Source organism: Corapipo altera, unplaced genomic scaffold, assembly GCF_003945725.1.
Source record: "Corapipo altera isolate COAL_440 unplaced genomic scaffold, ASM394572v1 50, whole genome shotgun sequence".
Classification (NCBI taxonomy): domain Eukaryota; kingdom Metazoa; phylum Chordata; class Aves; order Passeriformes; family Pipridae; genus Corapipo; species Corapipo altera.
The window spans coordinates 1590625-1607324 of NW_020884889.1; the positions used below are offsets into that span (position 1 = coordinate 1590625).

Consider the following 16700-nt stretch of genomic DNA (forward strand, 5'->3'; position numbering starts at 1 on the left):
GAGATCCAGGGAGAAGGGACACAGTGTTTTACCTCAATGGCAGTTTGTTAGACTGAGAGATTATTTGGAAGGATACAATGGAAAAATGGTACTAATGCAACTAACGAAGGATTTTCTCTGCTGGGTTGTGCCAGTTGGCATCCTGACAGGAAAAGACACAAACACATTGCAGAAGAACCCCCCCAAGCATCTTTACTCAAAGAAATTACATCTGTATCTAATTCACAGGAAAATAACATTCTTTATGTGAAAACACTGTCCACTGTTCCAGTGCCAAGCCAAGACACACATCCCATTCTCTGTCCTTCAGTTGCATACAGAAATTCCCCCGAGCATCCAGATGTTCCCAATGCTGACTTTCATGCTTAACTTCATTTGGAGCCACTGTCTCCACAGTTTAGGGAAGCATCCCCTGAATTTTCCTGATTTGGGCAGAACATGAGGGCAGTGAGCAGTTCCCCATCTCTCTGTTCTGATTTCAGGAAGTTCCCTGAGGACAAACTCTTACCTCCACCATTTTGCATTCAACCTCATGTATTTCAGAGGAAGGGTAGCCTGTTTTCTTTCCTTACCCTCATGGAATTGTGTATTTTTCTCACATTTATGGTTTAAATGGAGAAGCTAATGTGATCAAACTGGATTTCAATTACAATATTCAATCATGACTAAGTCAGCTGAGACTCTTACCAAGCCAGGACCAACACATGTTCCTTCAGATTTTAGGAAAACAATTTCTTCTGATGATTTATATAATCTCTTAAGAATTCACATTTGATTGTAGCTGAAAACATGACACCCATCACCCCAGGTGGAGGGAGAACACTGTGGTTTGGGTTTTGCAAAAATCTAAGCCGAAGGCGGTTTGGATCTTATTTCATCTACTCTGAACAGCTGAGATGATCAGGGTGGGGACGTGTGGGTGAGGAGATAAATATTCCTCCTATGAAGTCGGTGCCTGAATGATAAACACTCTTATGATGGACGTCCATAAAATGAGACGAGACACCAAGGAAGAGCTGTGAAGGTCCGTGACTGGTTGTTTCCAGGGGTGGGGATGGAGCAGCAGAACCACCCGAGTCCTTCTGGTGCAGTCTGGAGAGGGGAAGCTGTGATGGGTCCAGGGTGCTGCTCAGTGGGTTTTCATCACGAGCTCTTCCAGCGCCCTCTCCCTCTGATTCCCACAAAGCAAAAGAACTTCTTTGATTTCATTTTGCTGGAAACCCATGTCGTTAAACTGAGCCAACAGATGCAAGAATTCAGCTGCCTGGAGGAAGAAGGACAAGAGGGGAATGATGTTATCATGGATGGATCCATCATGGGGTTGCAGCAGAAGCAGTGCTGTGGGACAAGGCTGCAGCCAGACACCCTGGCTGGGTTGTGTCACCACTAAAGGGCACCACAACAGCAGCCCGAGGACACACATACCCCTCGTAGCATTTCAACTTCTTAAATAAGAAATATTTAATAAAGTCAGCCTCCAGCTTCACTTATTCCTTATAAAGTTTGTATCAATTCCTTGCAGTGTTTGTCTGCATTATGAAGAGGGCAGGGAGAGGTAGCGAGCACAAGCTGGAATTCATTTGTCCTGCTTCCCTCCTTGCTCAGGCTGGGCCCCAGTGCCATGACATCACCCAGAGCCGTGTCCTCAATAAATAAACCTTCCCTGACACCAAGACCTGGGCAGCCCCCGCTGTCACTGCCCTAACAAGTGGTGACACGACAATCCTACAGGCTGTTGGCATCCCAGCAAACACTGCCAGCCCAGACTTCAAGCAGTTTCACCTCCCCAGGCTCTTCATTAGCCAGGAGGAGACTCATGATGGAGACCAATGCCCAGTGTGCCACCACATTTTTTCTCCCTGGAGGGGAGCTGGGAGAGAGGGAGCAAGAGCAGGGGTTGGTGGGCTTGGGATGGGATTCCCTGCACAGTGGGTGAACGAGCATCGTGCTGCACAACGGGGTGAGAGGATGGATGGAAAAGGGGATGGAGCAGGTGTCCTTTCCCAGAAGGTCCTTATGGGGGTCCTGCTGGTGGCAGGGCAGTGGGTCTGACCCCCATGAGGGGCAGTGGAAGTGGAGGGAAGGGTACAGCCCACTGGAAAAGCGAGCCCAGAGGACACAGCACAAAGGGCTGGGTTCTGCTATCCCACTCTGACCTTTTTCTCCGAGTACTGGAACATTTCCATGGCTTCCTCCACCTGCCCTTCCTCGTAGCCCTGCTTCAGCAGCCGGTCACAGGCACCCAGGTAGCTCAGGAACTGCAGAGGAAGACAACCAGATTAATCTAGCCTTGCTGGCACAGGGAGTGAGGGCAAACAGGAGCCCACCTTGACACCAACCAGGGACACACCATGAGGAGGACATGAGCAACCACCATGTTTCTGGTTCCCATCTTATGCTCAGCCAGGGTGGTCTGTCTGTCCACAGGATTCCCAGTGGGAGATGACAACATCTCGGTCCCCCTCACTCTGCCAGGGTGGGAATGGGAACAAGGCAGAGGGAGGATGAGGAGCAAACCAAACATCTGAACCTCTGAGATACAGAGCAATGGCCTCCAGGCTGTGGGTGAGGCACATCCCCGTGGGATGTCCACCCTCAGCCGACCCCACATCCCTTTGATGCTCCGGGGTTCAGGCACCCCTGGGTTTGCTCCAGGGTCCGAGCGCAAAACCTACCCCAGGGGAGACCCATGTGCTGCCATTACTGAAAGTAAACAGTTATTTTTGGCTTTCCTCGTTCTTGGAGTGCTGACAGCACAATTCCCAGCAGCATCTTTTAAATACCGCAAGAATCACTCACTGTCCAAAAACATATGGGACAGACAATAATAAATGAGCTATAGAATAGCAGGGGGAATAAAAACATCCCACGGGTCTCCCCAGAGCTGTGCCATCTTCATCCAAGGACAAACTGATTCATATCTTCCCCAGATCCACCAGTGCACAGACCTCCACCCTCCCCAGCACTGCCCTAGCCAAGGGGAAGGACTCAGTTAAAGACCACAAAACACATGAAAAAGGCAAAAAAGTCCCTCAAATGTTGAGCTGATCTAGTTTGGCTGAACAGCAGAGTAAGGATTTTTAGAAATGTCAGCCTTAAGGAGCAGCTCAGTAACTCAGGGAGGGGACAGTCACTGGTCATTGGCATTCCTAACCTGATTTTATTTCCCTCGTTACCTGACCAGTGACAACCCCAACTCATTGCTGTATTTTCTTGCTCTGTTGTGGCAGGAATAGCTGCTCACTCACAGACAGTCCTGGCAGCCTGGTCAAGCCTAGCATGAAATTGGTGTCAATTCAATGTTTTTTATAATTTTCTCCTCAATAAGTTTTTTCACACTGTTGCCCTGTGTCTACAGCTGCCTGGGGAAATGGGTGCTGAGCAGCTGCAGCCTCTGTCATGTCTCAGCTCACAGGTACATCGAGGGCTCCATGGACCAAGGATGTATTTTGCATTGATCAATGATCATTGAGCAAAATGCAATGCTGCGTTTTTGGTTTAGCCCTTGGCCATAACATGATGAACCTCTCGCACGTTGGGGCAACTAACCCTGCTTGAGCCTTTCAGAAAAGTTCTTCCACCAAAACTGAGAAGGAATCGCCTCTTTAAGGCCACAAACTTGCCTTCTCTACCAAGGTGGGCTTTGCCAGTTTTGAGTTGACACTGCAAAGAAGTTGAGCAATTTTTGTCTGCCATCTGGTACTACAATCAATCCTCAGAGTTGAAGCTGTTGTCATCACACACTGAAACCCTGCGTGACACAGCAAGCAACGAAGAGCACCCACAGCTCTTCTTTTTAACTTCAGTTGGAACATATTTTGCCGGAAATTTAGCCTAATTTGGTAGTTCTGTACTTGTAAGAGATGCACAAAAGGTCAGGCTTTACGTTTTATCTCGGCTGCATTGGGCATAAATGGGAAAGGTGGAATCTGCTGGTGAAGCAGGCACAGGATAAAAGGCAGACCTTGTATTTTGGTGCAGGAATCTCTTCTCCAAGGGAATGGGAGTCCCAGTGTTTATACAGAAGGGAGCAGGCTGTACCCACTTCCATCCTTAAGAAGATGCACTGTTTCTTCATTTTGAAGCCACAAGACACCCTCTCATGGCTCTGTGCAAAGAATGTGGGCTGGGCTCTGTCCATCTCCCTCTGGCTGGATGAAACCTCCATGAATTGAGGACACAATCTTCCCTTCCCACCTTGGCTCTCCTGAAACACCAGCGAGGTCTGGGGTGCTGGTCCAGCCGGGGTGACTCAGGAGGGAGCAGGGAGCTGCAGGATGACTCAGCCACAGAGCAGCTTCGTGCACCGACCAGGCGGCTGGGAGCTGGCCCACGCAGCACAGGCAGTTCCCAGGGGAATGGGAAGGAGACTGGCACCTGGCACAGGCTGCTTGGCACTGTGCCTGCTCGTGTCTCTGCCAGGATCTGCTCCTGCTCCCTGGCATGACAGCTTCATGGACATCCCTCTTGCTGAGTTTCAATTAAGCCCCTTGTCTCTCTGCAAGAGTTACTTGGGTAATTTAGCCCTAAAATCTTCTGCTGGGATGGGCAGGTCCAGCCCCAAGCTTGCCAAGGGAGTCAGAGCCAGCAGCATCCCTCATGTCATGGATGCTCCAAGGCCCCCTTGGACCATTGTGGGATTCATCTGCACAAGCAGAGACCTCAGGAATGGGGATGCAGCACTGCAGGCAAGGATGTACTCAGACACCACGGGTAGGAAGAGTCTGTATGTTAACTGTTTTCAATAAATTCCAGGTTATTATAGAGGGTTCCTCAGGAAAAAAGTTCTGGGACCCCGTTGCAATGCTTGCATGGATTCCCTGCTTGCTGCAAGGCAGGGAAGTTGTGTTTTGGAGAGAGCCCAGCCAAATCTTTGAGGTATTCGTACAGTCCTGCTCTGACAGGATAAACCATGGTAATCATCACACAAATCCAACAGCTGGGAAAAAATGATGCGCAAAAAGTTTCCATGTATGGGGGCAAAATTTGTACCTCAGAAGGACATGAAGCTCCACACAACAGATTGAACAGATAACGAAACCAGCCGTGATTACACGCTGAAAAGCTGAGGGCGACTCATTGCTATTTTGTTACAGCAAAAATGTGATCTCATGGAAAAGCCTGTCAGCTGTGGTCTGAAACCAAAGTGGGAGAGCCAAGGCAATCAGAAATCCACCCCAAACGAGACAGCCATTCCTTTCTCCAGGAAAATCAAGCTTTCCTTTACCAAAGGTTTCCCGCGGTGCCGTGCCAGCTCCACCAACCTGACTTAAGCTTTGCCTTCCCGTCTTCTGGAGGGTGAGGATGGCTTTGTGTGTGGGGTAGCCCAGGGCTATGACGGGCTCGATGAGGTCTCGCTCCTCTTGGCTCAGAGCGGAGAGCAGGTCAGCCGAGGAATCTGGCTGGGATCTGAGGGAGCTGAGGGGTCTCCCAGGCGTGCAGGCAGGGGGGAGGCAGGTGTAGGGGCTGAGGGACTGCAAGGAAAAAACAGAAGAGAGTCTTATTGCTCCAGCTCATGGGACGATGTCAAACACCCAGGCTGAAGCAACGCTTTTGAACACCAGCAGTTACCTCGCTGTCTCCAGAAGAGGAAAATTCCTATACATGGAACATCCAATGGGCATCAAAGGAGATTGGATTTAATTAAATCCAGGCTTAGCTATAGATACAGATCAGATCAAAGAGTGCTCAGGCTGGGTGATGTACAAATAAACACAGGCATTTAATCTTTCCTTAATTACCCCATGTCTAGTACAACTGCCTATAAATAACCTGGCCATTCATAGTTTTAATTGTAGGTTTTCAGTAATTCATCTCCTAAAATCTCTCAAGTAGCTGGATGAGATGTGATTTCTTAAAAAACATGGTGCAATTCAGATTCAAGGTGACAGAGTGATATTTACTCCATCCTGTCACATCCCTCTTTCACCAATGATTTGTATTTTTAGTAGGACTATGAAGTCCAAAGAAAAGACATGATGGCTGTAAAGGAGCATTTCCCTATAAACCCCACCTATATCTGTAAGAGGGGGGTAATAGAGAGAAAAGAAGGAAAAAAACCTGTTATTTCACTCTTTTTTTTTTTAGTGTTTCAATCGATAATCAAATAAGATCCTGCTTGTTGGGAAAAACAGGGGTGTTTTGATTAGGACAGAGCAAGTAAACATGCACAACCTCGGAGGAAAAAAGAAACCCTGCCTTCACTTCTTATGAAAACTCTTCAGTAATTTCTCATGGGTTCAGCGTTCCTGAAGTCCCATTTTGAATCCATTTTGCTGCCCAGTCTCCGGCAAACGAGACCAATTCAACGCCCTCCACCTCCCTCCTCTCTCAGCACCAAGCAAAGGCAGCAGCTCACCGGCACTGTGGGTTTGTGCCGCTTGATGGGTGGGATTGGTGCAGGCTTGGCAGGAGGAGTTGGCACCAAGGTCCCCAGCTGGGACACGTCCTGGGCTGGCCCGTACTTGACACCGCGGTTGGTGCCGGGACACTGCGGGAGCAGCCGTGGCACCGGGATTCCCCTGCCCCCCATGGCAGCTCTGTTCAAAGGATGCACCAGAGCAGCCAGCTTCCTCCTGGCTGCCTCCAGCTCATTCTTCATGTTGTTAAATATCACCATGGATCTTCTCTGCTTGCTGGGGTCCGGGCTGGCTGGGCTGTGGACATTGTTCTCTGGTGAGGGCTCCAGCAAGCCAGGCGATGTCTTTGGTCGGGTCTGGTAAAAGCTGAGACGTGAAGCCACGCTTCTCCCAGAGCTTCTCCTCCTGGAGAGGAGCTTTTCATCCTTGTCATTCTCCTCCAGGGAGGTCGAGGAGTACTCATCGTCCGAGTAGTCGCCCTCCTCGGAGTGCCAGGTCTCGCTCTCGGTGTCGGACAGGCCCGCCCTGCCCCTGGCGTGCCCGTAGGAGGTGTCGGCGGCGCTCATGCTGATGGAGCGCCGCACCGCCGCGTCCCGCGCCCGGCCCCCGTAGCTGTCGGCGGGGTCCACCAGCAGCAGCCAGCACGGAGGGGCTGTGGGGACAACCTCGGAGGTGACCCGGTGCCGGCAGGTTTGCTGCTGAGAGGCCACCTCGACCCAGTAAAGCACTTTCCTTTCCAGGGAGAAGTCGTGCTGTGGAAGAGCAAGAGGCAGCTGGTGAGGACACCTGAAACCACACCACGTGGCACCGAGCAAACCATGCGCTTTGCGAGGCAGCTTAAGGGCTGCAGCCTTCCCATATCAGATCCTACTTCCCTGAGCATCAGGGCTGGCTGTTGGATTGGGCTGTGCCAGCCTCATCCCTATAGGGAATCTCCAAATTTACGCATGAAAAAAGTCCCTGTATAAAGTTATTACTATTGTGAGTTGTACCTACAATTGTTTTGAGAAGTGTTTTATACTTAAAGGTGGTTTTGTGTCACTTTGGCTGCTGTGGAAGGTGGGAGGGTGCAGACAGGGGATGTAGGCATCCCAATTTTAGGCAGCTGCAGAGAGGGACTGCATCCAGCCACAGGCTGCCCCCAGGGTGGTGGCAGAGTTTGTGGCTCTCATTAGTGGCACTTCAGGCACAGGGGCTCTGGAGCCACCAAGGAGGGAGATGCCACCTCGGGCAGTGGCAGGACCAGCCATGGGAGTCTCTTGTGGCGCCAGGAGCTCGGCTGGTCCCCAAACAGAGTTGTCATTTCCACATAGTCTGTCTTAAAATATAAGCTTGTTTGTGACTGAAATCTGAGGATTTTCCTGGAACAAACAAGCCTTGCCCGTCCCAGAGCTCTCCAAACAAGGTCTCCTCCGGACAGGCAGGCAAGTACATTCACAGCCCAGGAATGCTGTTTTTACTGCTCCTGCCACTTGGGTCATCTGTGGACCCAAACCAGCCTCCCTGAGGAAGACACCCCCACGTCCCTCCAGAAGGATCAGCCTGAAGCAGCAGCACAATCTTACTTGGCCTTGGTGGGGAGCATCAATGCATCCCAACTACGGAGAAACACGGGATACTTTATATACATATATATATATAAAAGTTTATATACATATATAAATATATGTGTATATATATATATATAAAATTTACATACATATATAAATTATGCATGTGCTGTCAGTACAGGTAATGTTGCCTGCTTATATCTGTTAAAATTATTGATATTTAATAAATATTATTAATAAATGAGACAGTGATAATTCCAAAGTAGAAAACAACCCCAGAGCAGAAGTTTGTCCTCCTATCCCGGAAAGACCCAAGCCTCCTGCTTGGACAGGATTTTTAAAAGGCAACCCCAAAACAACTCCTTCCTCAGTTCCACGTATCACAAATCATCCTCTCCTCCCAATACCGCTGCAAACCAGTCAAGTAAGAGGAGATCAATTAGGATGTGCCCCTTCTCTCCTAAGAAAAGGAAAGCACCACTGACATCCTTCTGAGCATCCCCCAGCAGTGATCTGGGCGTGGACTCACCATGGTGCTCATGAGGATGTCGGTGCAGTCGGGGACCTCGATGTCCAGGGCGGTGATTAAGGGGATTTCTCCCCCCGAGTCCCCTTCAAGGCTCAGGGCCATCCTGAAGGGAACTTCATCCAGGTAGCTCATCACTCCTGCCTGATTTCTTGCTGCTGGAGGAAAGGAGGAAATAGAACTGTAAAAGGCAGGACTAGCACCTCTTAACTTGGGTAGAAGGAGAGGAAGATGAGCTTTTTCAAGAGCCAGCCAAGTGAAAACCACTGTGTGCATTGCCCAGATGGGCAAAATCTTATTTATTGACACTGGGAAGATTTATCTGAACTAACCTTTGCTATTCTCAGCTTGAGCCAGCAGGACCTGACCAAGCTTACAGCTTTCTTTGGCAGAGATCCTGAGCATTTTTCTTCTCCACTTCCACCTCCATGCATGCCCTGCTGTTTCCCATCCCTCCTGCCTCTCCCTCCCTCTGCTGCCCTTTGCATGATCCCTTCCCCGAGCTGGGGACACACTGAGCACTTTTTCCAGTTACAGAGGGAGAAACCACAGCCAAGGAGGACACCTTACAGGTCTCCTCTCCCTGTGTAACCTGTGGTGATAGAGCTCATGCACACAGCCATGTGCTGCTAAGCCATCACACGGAGAACTCCGAGGGAGGAGGGAGCCACAGTGAGGACATCCCCTCTGGCACCACAGCAGCTTATCAGGAGCCAGGCCAGGAGGCTGGTGCATGAGGCAAACTTAACAGTTAGGGGGATGTCAAAAAAGCCATTTTAAGGCCAGATTAGCCTTCAGGAACTATCTACTCATTTTAAGTGTAGTGATGGTTTTAGAGCAGGACTGCAGGGGAGACAAAAATTTCTGATGAATTGGGAATGGTGGCACAGAAAATATTACTGCAATAGCATCGCCATCAGCTCTCTACAGATGTCTCAATTTAGTAAAAAGCCTCTACTTGCTGCATGAAGCCTTGAGCTTCCCAGTGATGACAGCATGCAAAATTATTTCTTTTACAGATTATCAACTGCTAAGAGTTGGTGGCTCATCTCCCCACAAGCCCTGGCACCCACAGCCTGTGCCTGCTCATCCCAAAGTCCTCAGCAGTCATCCTCAGGACACACAGTAAATACTTGTGTGACATCCCATCCTCAGGACACACTGTAAATTTGTGTGTGACATCCCTAAGTGCTTCTCACAGTCATTTTTTCCTTTTAAAACAGCTTTTTTGACAATGAGGATAAACACTCCACAAAAAGGAAATATTTAGATGAATATATACAAGGATGAAAAAACCACATGTTTAATGCAAAAATAAGAGTCTATAAGGGGAAATGGGATTCAAAGTAGTTTCTTATGTTGGCAGAGGACTAACAAATTGTTTCCAGACCACAAACAGACATGAGTGACACACACAATCACTCAGTGCACCTCAGCTGGTCATTATCAGAATGACAACAGGGTTGTCTCTTGCCTGCTTACGCCGGGAGCCTTTAATACCTCTGCCCAAGCAGAGCCCCTAACGAGCTTTGTGCTCCTGCACATGTCCTGCCACTAACACACGACACAGGCAACGTGTGGGGAGCCCTCATGGAGCCAGACCATCTGCTCCAGCCTAAGAGGGTTCAGCCTAAGGGACAATCCACGTCAGTACCGACAAAGACAACACATGAAAAGACCTGCAGGCAAAACCACCTTCCCCAGCTTTCTGCAGCTCCAAGCACAGCTCCCCTGTGTGCAAGGGCAACAGACCCTCTCTGCAGCTTATGCTGTAAACTGGCTCTTCCCAAAATCCCTGTGTACAAGGTGCAAAGGAAAGTTGTGTCTCGACATCTGTCACCCAGAATGGCTTCACTTGGGTTCAAATGCCACTTTCAGGTATGAGGATGAAGAAAATATAAAGATGGCACCTGCTGTATTTCACTGCATAAATACTGTTCTCTAAGAAAGGCACCCACGAGTGTTAATTCCCAGTTCAGAAAACAAGAAGTCCTTTGGGGTGGGTGTGATGACAAGAAAACTGCTACTAGACAAGAATAAAAGATGGTCAGTCCTAAACACCAACTCACACCAGAAGGCAACTCCTAGAAGGTCTCTGAGCTTGTACCCCACACCAGCCCTGCCCACTTTCACATCACAGACACTGGCCAGTGCACGAACCAGCTCACATCAGGAAGAGGATGTGCCTCAACATGAGAAACCTGAACTGCAGCGGGACCAGCGGGGGAATAGGATGCAAAGGAGTCTTGGAAACACATAGCCAACCCCTGTCTTCTTCTGGACTATAGTAATTTTTTAAAACTTAAAGACAGTAGGAAATACTATACTCAGACAAATCTGACTCCTCAACATGAAGACAACAATTTTTAAGAATACTCTGTCTCCACATATTTTATGAGTTGAGATTTTAAATATTCCTCTCTATCTTCCCCACTAAAGATACAAAACATTTTAATGCATACATTGCTAGACAAGAACAAATACACAAAGCAAACCACAGAAAGTTTGAGGGATGGAAATAGAATGGAAATAGAATTTCCATTTGAGGAATGGAAATGGAAAGGTAGATCATCCCCTGGCATTTTCAAGTCCTGTATTTATTAATAAGATGAAGTTATCCTTACCGTCAGACGAACTCATGGAGCTCTCCTCGCAGGGTAGGGAGAACAGGGCTGCTGCTCCACTGCCTGCTTATCTACTGCTCAGCTCTTTAAATTCCTGCAGTGTCAGACAAGCAGCTGACTTGGACAGTTTTAAGATAATCGTAGCTTAAGTGGTTGGCTTGTCCCTCAGACGCACTGACGGGATAAGGAGCCTAATTGTTTAAGCAGAGCATCCTCCGGTCACTAAGCTTCCTAAACTGGAAGTGTTGGAGTTGTATTGTTTTCATGCAATTGTTTTTATTTTTATTTTTGAACTTGTGCATTTTCATCAGGGAAGACTCCCCAGGATCTGACTCAGCCTTGGGTCTGGAGTACTGAGATGCTGGAAGTGACAGGGGGATGTATGGAGGAGGAAATCAGAACTCCACCTCCAAAGGACTTCCTGGTAATCTGTTATTTGGGGTGCTGCAGGTGAGCAAGAACTGCAAACTTCTGCACTCACAGTAATTCTGTTAAAAACTACTAGTTTGTGTGCTCTTACTGACAGAAACCAGTGCAAAGCTTCAGCCAATAAACTATTAACATATCACATAAGGCCCAGGTGTGGAATTAGGCCATGACGTCGCCTCCTCCATGGATGACGCGCTGTTGTGACGCCCAGGGGGAAAAGCACTGGAGAGATTAACTCGATTCCCACACACTGGGGCTAAGCAAGAATCAGGTCTGCAGCTCTGGAAAGGTGCCAGGACCATCTGCATAGCCCAGCAAAGCCCCAAATCCATATGGCCCATCACTGTCACAAGCAAACTGTCCAGAACACGGACGGCTTGGACATCAGATGCCTCTGTCACCTTGTAGGAGGGAGAAGTTCCTTCACACAAACCTTTTCCCAGCAATTCCCTCCATGTTGGAGTTGTATTTGATGCCAAGTATTCAAACAAATCTCTCCCTCGGAGTAAAAGTGCTTCAAACGGAAAAAAAAAAAAAAATCCATTTTTCTCTATTTATTCTGTACAAAAAAAACAACTTACAAAATAGAGCTGTGTTTTGTAATCAAATATTACAGACATGATGTGTCCTTATACGAAAATAGCTATATAGGCAAAACAATTACAGTAGGACAGACTTCAGGTTTTATTGGGTTTTTTTCCAGCAGGCTTATTCATCAAATTTGTGTCTATTCACACGGCTGTCTGACCTATTTCGCCACAGCTGGGAATTTTTTCCATGTTATGGTACCAGTTTTAGTCCACAAAAGTAAAATGTCAACAGCTGCTTTAATCAACCTTGAAAAACCTTGTCTTGTTTGTACTTCAGAATTTGTTTAAACTTGTAACAGAGTTGTTTCTACACCCAAAAATACAGGAACTATTTTGACAGTGATACTTGACATGCTTCATTTAAGAAGAATAATATGTTTACTAATGGGGTGTATATATATCTATATATGTTTTAGTATTTCTTTATTTCTGGAGATTTCATCATCTTCTATAAAGATAAAAGCCACTAAAAATAGGATGTTAATACTGGCACAAATACCACTGTCAGCAATGTTCCTTTATTAAGACTGAGATTTAACAAAAACTCGCAGCGGGATTGTAATTCCACACCACGAGAGGCCTGGCAGCTCTGGGCTTGCTCAGATATCTCCCTGCACAGTCAGACAGCAAAAACAGTTCTTAAAACTTTTCTTCAAGACATTCCAGTAAAGACATTCCAGTACCTGGCTGCCGAAAGAGAGGATGAGACTTCCTCTTCGGGCCCTCTCATATTTAACACATGTAATTTTAATGAAACAATCCTCCAACATTAACATAATTTATTACTAAATCATCTGACAGCAGTGGCCCAAGTGTCATTGGTGGGGAGACTGGGGAGAACCCATCCTGGAGGGATGCAGCTTCCTTCGGGGTGGTCAGCTGGCACCAAGTACTGATCCCATTCATGCCTTTAACAGAGAGAGTGTTGAGAGGACAGCTGGTAAGATTTATAATATACCCACAGAAGTGTTTTTCCACACTGATCGATACACAAACCACTATAAATTGTACTCTGAAACTTGCCTGCCAAAAGACAAATGTAAAAATCAAATGTACTGCTGTTAAATGCAATAGTTATGCATGAAGTGCACTCTGCCTCACATGGGCATCTGCTGGATATGACTCAAGCAAAAAGCTTGAAAAAAACAGTACAAACTATTGCATAACCAAATTTGGAAGCTGACAAACCAAAAGGGATGCTGATTTTACAATCTCAACAAACAGTATTTGTCATCTTTGACAAAAAAATAAAGACTTTGTTTGGCTTTACCTGATCTGGATAAGAGCTGCTACAGAATGCTCAGCTTGTAAGTAGTAGTCTCTGAAGGGCTGCAGTAGATGGGCGAGTGGGAATTCAGCTGTGAAAACACAGAAACGGAAATTGTTCAATAATCCAGAAAAACTTTCGATTCTAGTAAGTCTTAGAAGCCCCAAATTTGCCAACTCATTTGCTGGTGCCCAGCTGTAACTTGAAATCAGGTCCCTATGTAATATATTAGGGACTATTTACATGTTACTCATCTCTTGGTCTGTACCAGAGCTGCCAGAGGAAAGCCAAGACTACCAAAACTTTTCCTGCCTCTATCCCCTAAAGAAAGGGAACAAATGAATCTATACAGATTATCTGAGTCACACCAAATCACCAGACTAAAGCATCTGTTGGGTGCTGAAAGTCTTCAATCTATTCTATTTAGCCTCACTTCAGCTTAATCTACAACCCCCTCTTGCAGAACAGTATGAAATCAGCTTGAGATGTGCTGCAGTCTACACTGATCAGCTGAGCAGTTCCTTTTACACCACAGGTGTTAACAGCACACTATGTTTATTCCACCTTTTTCTCAGACCATAAATTACTCCAGTGGATGATTTCTTTCTCAACTAGTTCTGTGCCTACATTTCAAACCTCAGTGTCTGTGAGATGGGGGTGTGGTGTGGAAAAACACTGTTATGTATGGCACGTAGAATTTACCTGGATCCCCAAACAGCTTGGAATCCATTTCCAGTTTCTGCTGTAGTAGTTTTTCCCTTTCCTTCTTCTGTTTCTTTTCCATTTCCCTCTTTCTTTCCTCCTCCTGTTCTCCTTCCAGCATAACCCTTAATGCTCTCTCCTCGGCCTCATACAGCTCTGTGCGAGTTTTGAGCAACGTTTTCAGACTCTCCACCTGAGTTTCAAATGCTTCATCTGCTGAGGGGGGTGGACAAACACCTGAAGAGAAAGAGAAGTGATTTAAAGTTTTCAGATTCAGAAGGGGATTTGTTATCAGACTTGAGAGCAGAGCTGGCAAAATCTCAGAGAAACATGAGCTTAACCTTGTTAACAGCTGGAATTCTTATCGGAATAACTGTTCTATCAAGAGCGAGCTTGGAAAAACAGGAACACAACCACTTGTGAATTCAGCATTTTACAGCTATTCTTGTAACTAAAATCCATTACAAAGACACAGCTTTCTGAAGCTGCACCTTGCTAGTCAGCACAGGGCACCCTCATCATCTTACTTCCTGGGTGTGCAATAAAAAAAGTTGGGTGAAAATCTTGTAATTAACCTTTTCTGGCAGCAGCCTCTTTTCTCAGTTTCCGAAGCTTTTCCAGCCCACGCAGGACATCCACCATCCTCTTGGTGTCTGCTTGTTTCTTCCGTACTTCAGACAAGACACTGTCAGCAGCAGCCTTAAGCTCTCGTTCCTGTGAGACACAAAAACAGACACAATGTGTGAAATATCCCTCGAGGACAAGAATCAAGTGGTATTTTCCAAGAGATGAGTGAAGCACTGGAGATCAGTTACTTCACAGCAACAGCTACAAGTCAACCACCCAGCCTTGCCTTTTTAAGAAAAACAGGCTAAAACACCACAGACTTCAGAAAACAAAAAAGAGTGCTGTGGGACTCATAAATTTGGACCAAATCACAGGACCGTGGAATCTTTAAGGTTGGGAAAGACCTCTAAGATCAGCGAGGCAAACTGTCAAATCAGCACCACCACCATGCTCACCACTAAACCATGTCCTCAAGTGCCACATCCATGTTTTTGAACACTTCCAGGATGGCTAATGAACTCATAAAGCCTGATAGCCTTTAACCACATAAGTTTAGGGAAAACATTAACAATGAACAGAAACAACCTCAATTCCACAGCTCTGCAATTAAAGACCATTAACCTGCCACAGTCTGACCACAAACCCTTCCTCAGCAGCTGCTCTGGACTATCCCAGCAGCAGACAAGCAGAATGGTTTTTGGCCAAAAACCAACACAAAAACCAACCAAAGTGCCTACAGCACTTCCCAGGAAGGCTAATTTCAGGTGGTTTTTTTGCTTTGGAGACATTTTACTTCTGGATGAGACCCAAAAGCTTGCAAACAACAAGCTTTAGAAGGATGAAAGCAGCAGGCAAGGCTGATGGATACTGAAATGGTGCTGAGCACCACAAGGCAGCTGTGACCAGTGTGGGCAGGCTGACACTTGGGACCAGAGAGGAAAACTTCCAGCAGTTCAGAAACAACTTAAACCTCAACTGTCAAGGGCTAGGACATGAGCATGGCAAAGCTGAGATGCCCACCAAGGCTCTCAAGGAAGAAGCAGCGCTGCAGACCTTGGAAAGGGCATGTCTCCAAGCAAGCTGAAGTCATGCAGCACTCTGGTGGCACCCACTGACCCACTAAGCCGGGTGTGGGGCAGGCACAGACCACTGTGACCCCGTTACTGGCTGGGCATCCCGCCCTGCAAACGGAGCGACACTCAGGAGCCCCCGGGGGAGGCAGGACCAGGCGCTCGGGGCCGTACCCGGTTCTTCTCCTCCACCTCCTGGATGCACTTGGCCCGCCACTGGTCGATCTTGGCCTCCCGCTCGGCGGCCCGGGCCGCCGCCTCCTCCTTGGCCGCCCTGGCCTCGAGCTTCCTCCGCTGCAGGCGCAGCCTCCTCTTCCTCGCCCTGTCTGCCTTCCTGCGCAGCGCCTCGCTGTATCCGGGCTCCCGCAGGGGCCGCACGACCTCCTGCAGCTCCCGCAGCGCCGCCTCCGCCTCCTCCCGCGCCCGGGCCCAGCCCGGCCCGTCGCCCTCGGCCTCGCTCCGCCGCAGGGCCCGGCACAGCGCGGCCACCCGGGCCACCCGCCCCAGCGCCGCTACCGCCACGGCCCGGGCGCTGCTGGGGTTGGCGGCGGTGGGCGGCGGCGGCGGAGGGGGAGCGGCGCGCCGTCGGCCCAGGAACTGCGACAGCCACAGCTCGTCCTGCTGCCGCTGCGCCGCCGCCTCCTCCTCGGCCCCGACCCGCGGCGGGGCCGCCGCCAAGTAGGGGCCGCCCGGTGGGAAGCGCGGCCCGGCCTCGACTGCAGGGCCGGCGGGCGGCGGCAGGAGGAAGGGCGGGGGCGCCGCCGGCCCCACCGGGAAGGGCGCAGGGCGGGCGGCGGGGCCGGGGAAGGGCGGCGGGAAGGCGCGGAAAGGCGGCGGGAGGCGGGCGGGGAACGGCGGGGGCTGCGCCATGATCCCCCTCAGCGCTCAGCGCGCCGCCATGACGCCGCCTCAGCGCCCCCTCAGCCCGGCGCCACAGCGCCGCCTGGCGGCCCGGAGGACCCACCGCCGCCCGCCTCTCGCTCCGCCTAATTAAAAAAATTACCCTTCAAAAACTA

The 16700-nt window shown here is 48.8% G+C and overlaps 2 protein-coding genes across 4 annotated transcripts; both read right to left on the minus strand.

The window, feature by feature from the left end:
• Window positions 1-166: 166 nt before the first annotated feature.
• UBAP1L (ubiquitin associated protein 1 like) lies at window positions 167-12034 on the minus strand. Of its 3 annotated transcripts, none has more exons than XM_027644182.1 (6): window positions 11922-12034; window positions 8439-8593; window positions 6359-7111; window positions 5265-5474; window positions 2157-2258; window positions 167-1264 (listed from the first exon to the last, which is right to left on the minus strand). In XM_027644182.1, exons 2-6 carry the CDS (start codon window positions 8568-8570, stop codon window positions 1130-1132), a joined length of 1332 nt encoding a protein of 443 aa, XP_027499983.1. In that variant the 5' UTR covers window positions 8571-8593; window positions 11922-12034; the 3' UTR covers window positions 167-1129. The 3 variants fall into 3 exon arrangements, with proteins under 3 accessions (XP_027499983.1, XP_027499982.1, XP_027499981.1); XM_027644181.1 differs by having other exon boundaries at window positions 8439-8590; window positions 11060-12034; XM_027644180.1 differs by having other exon boundaries at window positions 11060-12034.
• A 571-nt stretch (window positions 12035-12605) lies between these two features.
• Window positions 12606-16576, minus strand: PDCD7 (programmed cell death 7). The gene is made up of 5 exons (XM_027644183.1): window positions 15859-16576; window positions 14623-14761; window positions 14048-14284; window positions 13349-13436; window positions 12606-12986 (listed from the first exon to the last, which is right to left on the minus strand). Exons 1-5 carry the CDS (start codon window positions 16552-16554, stop codon window positions 12869-12871), a joined length of 1278 nt encoding a protein of 425 aa, XP_027499984.1. The 5' UTR covers window positions 16555-16576; the 3' UTR covers window positions 12606-12868.
• Between the last annotated feature and the right edge of the window lie 124 nt (window positions 16577-16700).